This window comes from Clupea harengus, chromosome 5, assembly GCF_900700415.2.
Source record: "Clupea harengus chromosome 5, Ch_v2.0.2, whole genome shotgun sequence".
NCBI classification, from domain to species: domain Eukaryota; kingdom Metazoa; phylum Chordata; class Actinopteri; order Clupeiformes; family Clupeidae; genus Clupea; species Clupea harengus.
Window position 1 is genome coordinate 28495343 of NC_045156.1, and position 11799 is coordinate 28507141.

An 11799-nucleotide genomic window follows, 5' to 3' on the forward strand; every position below is an offset into this window, starting at 1 on the left:
TCCTAAACTGAAAACATAGCTTGATGTAGACTGCAGAATGTGATTCCTGTGCTAAAAATCCAGTCCTGGTTTTAAGGATTGATCAGACGGCATCACATTGGTTTAACAGTTTAATGGACCTCAACAGTGCCATCTTCAGGTCTCTTTGAACAAGCATTCTCTGGTACCCCATGAACTTACCACTGTGAACCAGACATCTCAGGTGTCATCAGGGGACAGGTTGATTCAACTCTATTATACATCACACAACCCTTAAGCATAAACCCATGCATACAATCGTATAGGTCTTCCTGCAAACTTGTTGTACCACAACAAATTACAAAAAAAAAGAGAGAGAACTATCTTTCATTCAGCATAAGGCTAGACAAATATCAAGCAGCCATATACCATCAAACTTTGTAAGCTTTGCTCAGTATTCAGTTTGACTATACAGGGAGCAGTATGAGAACACATGTCAGTGAGATACATAACTCTTCATCCTTCACACACACCAGGCTTTGCTGGAAGACATAGTGAGCTAACACAGGTAAATATTGCACTTAAGCCAGTAGCTAAATGAAATAAAAAATAATGATCATAATCATTAGATATGAAGAGGCAAGGCACAGAGGACTGGAAAACAGAGCAGGTAATTGAAGATGTTCCTCCTCATTCTCCTGTGTTGGGACGAGAGCGCTCGCTACATTTTGAGCTTGAGGAGATAGCGCATGCAGCACTGGCTCTCCTGGTAAACCAGGTACTCGCTGTTGGAGAAGTAGCTGTCATCGTATTTAGACTGCGGTATGGCAGGGCCATGAGGAACGGCCACTTCCTTGCCATCCAGAGTGATGGAGATGTCCTTGGAAGGATCTGAATGAAGGCAACAACAACAACAAGAAAACAACAACAATGACAGCAGTCTTTCATCGGCCCTACAGCATGGTGATTACATATTTCAGAAATGTATTTATAGAAATGGACTCAGAAATGTACAAACAGGACAATTTACAATTTACAGTAAACCTTCATTATGATCTGGCAGTAAAGGGAATATTCAGACTTCCCCATGATGTAGACCACTAAAATGTATTGTGGTATTTATTATAAGTCAAATAATGCCATTTCCAACTTGTATATTCCTGTAAAATATCAATCATGATTGCTTATTATCGTCATTAGCCTGCCACTCCCTTTGTACAGGGAGAACACCTGAGCAGAGCTCAGCTCCAATGGGGAGAGCCCTCTGGTTGAGACTGGCAGAGCTCAGCTCCAATGGGGAGAGCCCTCTGGCTGAGACTGGCAGAGCTCAGCTCCAATGGGGAGAGCCCTCTGGCTGAGACTGGCAGAGCTCAGCTCCAATGGGGAGAGCCCTCTGGCTGAGACTGGCCCAGGTGAGGGACAGAAAGAGAGGAGGGCAGGGAGGCAGCATTCCTGATATGGATTATCCTTGTGTAACAGGGTTAAAAATACATATGTTTATTGTCATAAGATATTTATTTTGCTACCTGTTGTGTGTTTTATTGTTTCTATTGCTGCTGTTGATATGTTTCGCTTAATGTATGGAACTGCAAATACCACACTGCTTATTAATCTTTTCTGTGCTAGTCTGGCGAGTAACCAGTTATGTCAGTGAGTGCTGATTGGTGGAGGATCTAATTAATGCTGATTGGGTGAGAACGGGAGAGGGAAGAAAGCGTCTGTAATCCTGAGAGAGGAAACCCCAGGTATGACGTGGAGGACAAGGAAGGCAACACGGTTTTTTCCATAGGACTTTGCGTTCGTTGTGTGGACTATTGGGCTTGTTGGCAAAACAATCCCTGACGGGACACTGACGATAACCAGAGAGAATCCATACTGACCGGAGAAATCACATACTGGTCGGCGAATATTCATCCACCCCAAGGTAGAGTGACGTCTTTTCTTTTTGCTGCTGACTATAGTGAAGCGGCCAGTAAGTTTTCGGCCACAACGCACGCTAGCGACGACCCAGGCCTGCTACGTTTGGGGGTTAGGAGAGTGTTTACCTGCTACGGTAACGTTGGGGACATTGGGTGTGTTTTGGGGTAGCTTTAACATTGTAGCTAGCTAACAGGTAAGCTAACCGCCTACCAGGTTAGTTGTAGCTTTGTTGGAGTGGGTATATGTTTTGTTTATCAACGTGTATATTAATTTTGAAAGCGACCTTTTGTCGGCAACTATGAGTTTATGAATCAGTTTTCTAAATGTTTGTTTGTATTATATATGATATTTGATAATAATAATAATAATAATTCGCTAGATAAAGCCATTGTGTTGGGTTTTATTTATATTCACAAGGGAACAGGGACCCATAATATTAACTAGATATATATGAACTTTAAGCTATTCTCCCTTAGCTAATCACTTAGAGTAGCGAAGGGAGCGCTACACTTGTTATCAACTGAAACGGTTAGTGCTGCTCTCCAGGTTCTACTAGTGCCTGTGATGAGCCTAGGTGGCTAAGAGACTAGCAAGGATATAATTCATGTCAGCTGCGACCTGCCGTCTCTCCTAGACCTGTTCCACTCCAGGACCAGCAAGAGAGCATGCAAGATCATCGCTGATCCTTCCCATCCCGGTCACCACCTATTCCAAAGACTCCCATCTGGCAGAAGGTTCCGGGCTATAAAGACCGCGCCACCTGAACAGTTTTTTCCCCACGGCAGTGGTGCTCACAAACAAGCCCCCTGCATCACACTGACTCTGGGTTTGCCAATTCCAATTCACAATTATTTATTATTATCTAATATTCTGTATTTGTCTTTTATTCTTGTTTTTGCTATTTTGTTGTTATGTTATGTGTTTTATGTCCTATGCACCAACCACCAAGATAATTTCCTGTATATGTAAATATACTTGGCCATTAAAAGAATTCTGATTCTGATTCTGATCAGCTGACCAATGTATGAGTGGATGAGCCTCATCTGCAGTGATGTCATTTTCTCTATCTGACATGTTTCTCAGCATCATAGCCTTGTTATATAGGGGTTAGTTACCTCAAGAAATGCATCCCTTCAAAGCACTTAAAGCCCTGTTCAACAGGACAGTGATCTTATCTGAACTCAATCAGAGACATACTTGTGAACAGCATGCTTCCTCAGCTGATCAGCATGGCGGTCAGCACAGTGATTCTCTGTGATTCTACTGGAACTCTAAATACAAGTCAGTTTATTGGCTCAAGTGTTGTACTTTGGAACTGCCTATACGTGAAGCAACAATAGGCGTCTCATTCGCATACTTCCTCGGCAGAATGTGCAACCTGAGCAAGTGCCATGTAAATAAATGGCTAATTTATCACTTCCTCTAGATCTGCACAATGCCCCTAAGACAGTGTGCACATGCATGTGTCTGAGGAATGAAGCTTCTTTACAGGATAAGACAAAGGGATGGACAACATTCGATTTGGACGTCGAGATCAATTATACCACTGAAATGATTGACTTCTCTACTTAATGATGTCACATTGACTTTGGTCATGACATGAGTCAGTGATGAGGCCCATCCAGGCATCTGTGATTGGTGGGATGTGTACTGGAGCATCTGTGATTGGTGGGTTAGGGTTAGGGTGGGATGTGTACTGGAGCATCTGTGATTGGTGGGTTAGGGTGGGATGTGTACTGGAGCATCTGTGATTGGTGGGTTAGGGTTAGGGTGGGATGTGTACTGGAGCATCTGTGATTGGTGGGATGTGTACTGGAGCATCTGTGATTGGTGGGAGGTGTACTGGAGCATCTGTGATTGGGTGGGATGTGTACTGGAGCATCTGTGATTGGTGGGAGGTGTACTGGAGCACAGGCTTGTAGGCTCTGGCCCAGGGGATGCCACATCACATCCATATCAGGCAACTAGGGAACTGGATGGATCACTGTAAATTATGTCTGCTATTGGGGAGAAGGAGTATGGTCATGTGATCCCACCTGGTTCTTGGGAGCCTCTGGCCACAACAGAGTCGAAGCCTGGAGGGGGCTTTTTCAAGGAACTGTCATCACTGGTGATGGTATGCTCCTTACCCAAGGCCACCTCATTGAGGAACATCAATCCAAAGCCCTGGGAAGTAGAGACTGCAAAGAGCAAAAACCTTCACATCAAGGGGATGGCATCACAGACCATTTCATACAAAAATAACATATCTGATTGCTATGTCTAAAGTGTCAGTAACGTAACAATATTTAGTGAATATGTTGACTTAAGGACCTCAAGCACCACGAAGACGCGTGTGACAATATGAGAGTTGTGTGTGTGTTCCATGTTCCACGTACATATATTATCTGTACAACAGATTTTTACCAGCTTCTTTATGGCTCCCCTGTCAGTTCTTGTGAAGAAATATGTGGGCCATTTATTGTTTGTACTAGATGATATGAAAAATGGTGCAAGCCGACAGCAACAAGTGATCTGTTCATCAGCCCAATTAATCTCATTCACCTCTGTAAACAATGAGCCAGGGGTGGAGGGGCAAACAGCAGTGAAAGTGTGAGTGCTGTAACAACGTATAGCCGATATATTGAAATATATGGTGCTGTCTATTTACTGGGTAAAAGGTGGTGTGAAACGCATATGAAAGCCACAAAAACAGGGTCAGTCTGTGATGGAGACATGTGTTGTGAGAGCATGAAAACAGGGCTGGTGGACATCATCTGAAACTGTATTTGCAGCAAGTTGAATGCTAGTTAATTGACATGAGCAATGTATGTGTAGTGGAGAATAAGCTTGAAGCTAATACCTATCCCTGATTTTCCCAGTATCAGAACAACGTGTCAAGGGTGTGATTGCTTAAGATTTGTTCACTGACCATAACTGGCTGACTTGCAGTTCTCAGAGGCAAAGTAGAGGCCTTTGCCCACGCGGCCTCCGGAGTGTGGCATGATACGCAGGCCGCCCTTCAAGATGGCAGCCACCACAGCCACATTGGTGCCGTGCCAGAGAAGTCGCCGGTTCTCCAGATGGTCATGCTTCTTGAAACGCTTGGCCTGTGAACATTCAGGCGTGAGATGCTAACTGATTGAATGTAAACCAAAAGGTGCCTATAATGTACAGGCAATCATTTCAAACACTGTCCAAAGTGGCTAATTCTGTCCCCTGCTTGAAGAGGTGCCACCTGGTGAAATCAGCTGGTAGGTCAACAGCTCTCCCTCCGGCCATTAGTGACCCACCTAATTGCCCTGCGGTGGCGTTAATGACCCACCTGATTGCCCTGCGGTGGCGTTAGTGACCCACCTGATTGCCCACGTGGCACAGAAATGCTGTGGCCTGTGGAAAAGCCCAATCCTCACCTCTGTTTCTCTGTCCACTTTCCATACATCCACAATCTCAGGATTCCTGTAGCGTCCTGCTGTGGCATCCAAGTATTTCTGAATGACCTAAATAAGATGTATAATTGTTACACTGCCTAAGGTCATTTCTGCAGAGGACCTTTATGTGTTTCAGCTATCAGTAGCAAACATTTAGACATTTCGAACAGGTTATAATATCAACAATATCCCTGTACAGAAAAACTTTTTTTGGATCTACCCACAAAGTAGAAACCATAAAAAAAAATCTTGAATGCTCCACTAAAGTGGCTTTATAGTTTTTGTCTAAAACTACCAAGCTAACTAGCTAACTAGCTAACAGCCAGGTGATTGGAATGGCGTGTCTATAGATCTCACATTCCCATGACCATATCAAAATTAATTTGACAAAATATCATTACATATACATATGTGAATTCCTACCTTAAATTCCTCTGTATCGCTTTTTAATGAGCTGAGGGTGCAATTTAGAGACTGATAGTCCTTGTCTAAAGGATGAGGCACCGTCTCCACCTCCTGAGGCTTCCCCGACTCTGCCTGCAGACTCTGGGCCACTTCAATATCAGCAAGAACCTATTACAGATGTCAGATAAACATTCCATTAAACATTTTTAAACAGACAAAGAAGAATTGGGTTATCAATAGGATTTGCCTGACGAGCAGAAAAAGATTTTTATGATTTTGAAGGTTTATGTTTTTTTCCAGTGCTTTTTTTCCTGATTTGACATGGGCCAAATAGTGTCTCAATGGTTCTAACATTCCACTAACTGGACAGGCAGCTCTTGATAAACAAAAGGCAGGGGCAAAACCATCTTACCAGGAGCATCTCCTTCTTCTTTTCAATGACCTCGGCATCCATGATGACGGGTGGCCTACATCGGCCGAAGTTGTGGGGGACTATGGTGAAGAAGCGGGACGAGAGCTCCTCCAGGCTCTTCTGGTTAGAGCCACTCTTCACCGCCGCCTCAAGCTCTTCTATCACCTCGAAGCCCTTCGCAATCTGACTCTTGCTGAGCTTTCCTAAAGGCATCTTCTTGATGTCTGTGTGATTTTACATCAGAACATTGTCAACTGTAAGAGGGATTTTAGTTGAATAGTTTAGATACCTAGCTTTTCATTCTGACAGGAAATCAGGATAATAGAGAAAAAAATATCCATTCGCCTGGCCTCTGTACTCAACAGCTAAGACTTGGTCTGTCTGTATTGACCAATCAGGAAACTTAGTGGTAAAGCCATTGAAGCTATATAGGAGTGTAGGAAGGCAAAAGAGCATTAACAGCCTTTGTTCATAATCTTAAGCGACAGTAGACTACACACACAATATGAAAAGCTTACTCAGGTTCTGGTTTCACTAATACTAATAGTGATATATAGTGACATTTACCCTGGTGACATATGGTACAACACTAATGTTGATTAATAATTTTTACGCTGGCTATTCGACCAGATGCTGATTAGGTAACTCTGTTACAGTCCAACCAACCAACTATTGGCAGCACACTGTGGTATTGGGGCTGGCGTGTACATTTACAATGTAGTAACACTGTTACTATCTTTCCAGCTTTATGTGGAATAGCAAGGCTGAAATTGCAGTGACTTAATTATGAAAGAAGAAAAATCAACTGCATTGTAAAGGAGCACTTGACCTATGGAATGTTTGCATTTAGGCAACATTCACACACACAGGCAGTGTTTGAATACATTCATTTCAAAATTCCAAGTTCAAAGCTTGTTAAACTGGTAGTAGGTGGGGTTGGTAGGTGGGGTGTTGTCATAAAGGGATCATGGCATTCCATGGCGTTCCCGTTAAAACAATAAAGAGGGTTCCCACCCAGGTTCATGGCTTCCATGGCTTCCTGGAACATTTGCTTGCTGAAGATCAGGTCAATCAGCTCCTGCGTAGGAACATCCAAGGTGCAGGGAAGGGCATTGCTTGGCACTTTGGGTTGGGCCGCATCAACAGTATCCACCTGTACAATGACTTAGAACGTTAGAGGAACCAAACACAGAGTAGGTCTCCTAACACAAGTAAATAGCCATTCTTCATAAAGACCAGTTCAAAAATAGATTTTGGTTCACCACTAAAGCCAAATGACTCAGGGTCCATACCTTCACCTCAGCATCATCATCCCCATCCACTTCAATCAGGGTGTACTTTCCCGGGTAAGTGATAAAAGTCTGGCGCTCACTCCAGTTGTTCTTTGTTTTCTCTTTAAACTTCTTCTCAAATTCTTTTATTGCCTTTTCCTTTTCTGGGAAGTGACCAGGTTTGGAGGCACCTACCTCCCCCTTAGTAAAAGAAAGGCAACAGGCTTCAGTGACTCAAACTTCAGACTTTCTTTAAGGAATTCTTCTCTAGCGCCTTCATTTGTTGTAAAAAAAAAAAACAATATTCTAGAAAAAAGCATTTAACTTACCACTCTCCCCCATCTTGTCCAACAAATGTACCCTTGTGTTGATTTTAGGACTTGAATGACGTAGAACTTGTTGTTATTATTGCCAATATTGGTCTGATTGAGCATGCAATCGTAGTCTTCAACTACCTGTAAAGGAGCAGATCAAGCAAAGATCACTGATTAGCTTTCTCATCACTACCTTAAAATACACCACCTTATAGCCTGTACTATATGAGACCATGAATTGGCCCAACAAACACTCAAGATAGAAACTGCTCGGCAACAAGGACAGTATCAGTATACAGAACTCTGAATGACTGGATATGTATATGCACGCATATCTGAAATGAACATTTGTGATGAAGCGCTACCATGATTATTTCACACAAATGCTTTTTCTGTATCATGTGACTTAAATGTCCCCATCTCCATGAAGATGTCTTCTGTCCAGAACAAAAGATGATACTAGAGTAGAGCCTCCACACAGTAGAAGCACACTCACCTCAGCTGGTAAGTCACAGTGGCTATCAACATTCCTTTGAGATTTCTCCAGTGGTGCTGCTGATTTCAAAGCTTCTTTGGCAGTTTGGAAGGCGTCCTTGGGAGCCTCTTGTTCCTCCTTGATCTTCTTTCCCCGAGCCTTGGAGGATGCGGCTGCTTTTCTCTTTGGTGGCATGCTTCTTTCTTTTTTTCAGTAACTAAGCCTATATCATTGTGCCCATATAAAGCATTAGTTGACTATGGCTCATCACATGTGAAATGCAATAGACAACAGTAGATAACATGTTTTGGCCATGTCATACCATCAGTTTTGATGTCAGCTTCAGATTGTCATAGTGATGCTCAGGTTAACAATATCATACACAGGCCAACTAAGGGATCATACTGTATAGCCTACAGGTTTTACAAGGCTTGTGTCACATACTAAAGCTGGTGGCATTATTTAACTAATAAAAGGTTTCTAGTCAGCAACAGATGTGGTAAAAGAGAGTTATGTCATTTGCTGTGCCATCTGTCATATTTCACACCATATGTTTGCATATTAGCTGAATTCAGTGTATGCAGCTGCCATGCCATGAACTTATTCAACCTCATGACATTCACAGTATGAAGCTAATGTCTTTTATTCGTGTCAAGGTTTGTCTTTTGCCAATTCAATGGAAGTCTTCAGCCACATAGTCTTTCGAGTTCTGTTCTTTTGTCACTCTTACATAAAAGTATCCTTCAAACAATTCTGGAGTTTGTTAGGCCTACTATTACATAATGTCAATAACAAAGTTACCAAAAGGTGTGGCACTATGTGTCAGTATTATCTATATTTAGTCTTTGGTTCTTCACGTGTCTGGCTGGACTCGAGGAAGGATGACTTACTGATTTCTCGTAATATATGAATCGATTGGTCAGTAGCTGGGCTTGTCTGGACCTGCACGGTATGACGTCATTACACAACAACCGCACTGACAGCTATACGTACAGGCAAACTGCACCAAAGCTAAACAAACTGATAAGCATTTCCTAAAGAAGTTTTCTGTAACACACGAATGATACGATTCCCTGGTTAAATGTTATCGTTTGTATTACATATTTTCCGAGTTACCAAGCTGTTAAGCGACGTTCAGCTAGCTCGGAGAGCTACACCCGTAACAGTAATGTAGTTCTGCTGCACATAGCGATTCATATGCAGTCTGATATGTGCTGAAATGCACACCTACCTTTAAGGAAGAATGGTGATCTCCGAACACTATTATGGCGGATGCCCTGAAAATAGGGTTGTCCAATGGCTGTTGCAGCTAACTTAATTCAGAAACTTACTTCCGGTTTTTGGATTTAGTTGCTGGGTCTTCAAGCCCACAGACTGTGTCCAATCAAAAGCCGTAAAGTCTGAAAAAAAACACGCCTTTGTTTGCATATGGCAAATGCCTGCATGCAAATCAATGCATTTAGCTCTCACAATGGCAAGATTTTATCTAGTCTTTTTATGGATTTGTTTCTGAGCAACAACAAGGTTAGATAATGGGGCTGTACTGTATGTTGACTGTGCATTGTGCACGGGGTAACATTGTTTACTCTATGTCACCTTGTACAGATGATGTAGTCGACCGTATTTGTCTTTTTAAATAAATACCTCATTAGGTCTCTTGAAAAGAAATCTGTTTAATGTGTCTCATCATTTGTACTACCAATTTCTATTTCCTGCAAATACAGAAATACAGACGGGTAATGTTGTATAGAGGGCTTGGCCATTCATCAAGGTCAACACAAAACACTAATGTAAAAGAAATGTACAATTTAAAACTAACGAGATCCAGAACCTAGAAAGCATTTCTTGTTCAAAATGAGGCGCAAACCTCAGATTCTGCTCTGCACCCAAAAAAAAAGATCATCATTTAGATCAAGTAGAAATGATGATCAAGATGATTAAGTTAGAGAGATATGTCTCACAAGTAACATGCCTTGTCTATTGCTATGTGCTGGACAGCTAGACTTGGTTTGGGTTTGCTTGTGATGTATTAATGTTCAGACAGCTGGGCACTGTGGTCTTACCAGTGGTTGACCAGTGGTTGACCAGTAGTATATGTGTACGATCCCCCCCCCCCCCTTCTATTCATGCTACTGCAAGGCATGTCCATGTTAATGTCTGGCTTCATTAGCAGGGTAGACACTGATACATGTAGATTGTGAGCTAATAATATATCACATAATCCAAACAGACTGAAATCAGGAAATTTGATCTCACTGAAGATTTCACCTCTATCAGGATTAGAATCAAAGGATTTGTTCAGCCAGCCGGCCAGGAGTTGTTATAACTACATATGCCCACTAGGTGGAGCTCCAGCCTAACACTTCAGTGTGTTCAGTGACTTCACCGACAGGTATGCATGTTCTTAGATTTCTCCGGATGCCAAATCAGTTATGTCGTAGTGTGTAATCCTCCAGTGTGGTGTGAGCTCCCCTTTGGCCTTGGTGGCCGCCGCCGATGTGAACGGGCCAGTGAGGTTCCGGCTGGTCAGGCGGCTTGGCAGATCCACAAAGCATTATAAAGTCAAACGCATGAACTCTTGAAAAACTCCGAACTTGTGACTAAGAATTTGAACTAAACAGGAAGAACCCAAGCAGTTTCCAATGCCTTGGCTCCGGTGCCAAATCTGAGGTGTGCTACGGAGAGGGTGAGGCCCTCTTGCTAATCATTAACTTTTCTATCATTAACTTGCTCTGATGTAGCCATGGCAGACCAGTGTGGCTTGTAGAAAATGTCAGGCTGTTAAGTGACTGAAAATGTCAACACTTGAGAGGCTTTCAGAAGCGGAGTGTTGAAGGAGATTCTCATGGATCCCCCTCCAGCGGCCTTTGTGGGGATGAAAATGACTAATTAAATGTCCCAGGTTTCACTATTCACCAGCAATGAAAGCCACTCAATAAGAACTATAAGAGGAAGATATTGTCTTTACTGAAACAGGCTGCACTTTTCCAGTTAGTAATTTAGCCAACGGGCTTTAAAATAACAATGTTCTATCAGATAGCCAGGTTTCAGTAAACAGAATATCAATGTTCTATCTATCAGATAGCCAGATTTCAGTAAACAGTGACCGAAGTTAGAGCACTCCCCCGACATACCAGCAAACCAAAAGAAAGACGCAACAGTCTAAACTTCACTCATATTCATAAAAAACACATTTTATTTATTTACATAAATTACAAGAAAAGCACAAACTGGTTTCACCAAAATCTACATTAAAAACATCTTGTATATTGTACATTGAACAGATTTACTATAATTGACTCCATGTCTCAAATAATCATTGACCTTTTTTGATAATAAGAAAGGGGGTATACTGATCTTTATTGGCATCTCATTTATCATATCTACTAGTCAGAGAAAAGAAAAACAGAATTGGGGACATTGTACTCACAGCACGCTGAGGACAACATAATTCAGGATGGTCTCCGGTCTAACCGTTTCAATAAAATAACACCAGATTCTTGACTAGCACTTCTATAACTCTGTATACCATGTCTGGCAGAGGAAGATGGTTTCAGCTTCTACAATGAGGACGTTGTGGAGTCCACCACCTCTCGGCCATTGCACACCGTTGGCACAGGGATGGAGGCTGCCG

General features: G+C 42.4%; 1 protein-coding gene across 1 annotated transcript; it reads right to left on the reverse strand.

The window, feature by feature from the left end:
• Positions 1 to 97: 97 nt before the first annotated feature.
• parp3 (poly (ADP-ribose) polymerase family, member 3) lies at positions 98 to 9533 on the reverse strand. The gene is made up of 11 exons (XM_031568433.2): positions 9397 to 9533; positions 8187 to 8388; positions 7706 to 7831; positions 7398 to 7577; positions 7120 to 7258; positions 6106 to 6329; positions 5712 to 5861; positions 5271 to 5357; positions 4790 to 4967; positions 3915 to 4058; positions 98 to 849 (listed from the first exon to the last, which is right to left on the reverse strand). The coding sequence occupies exons 2-11, from the start codon at positions 8358 to 8360 to the stop codon at positions 680 to 682; spliced, it is 1572 nt and encodes a 523-aa protein (XP_031424293.1). The 5' UTR covers positions 8361 to 8388; positions 9397 to 9533; the 3' UTR covers positions 98 to 679.
• Positions 9534 to 11799: the final 2266 nt, after the last annotated feature.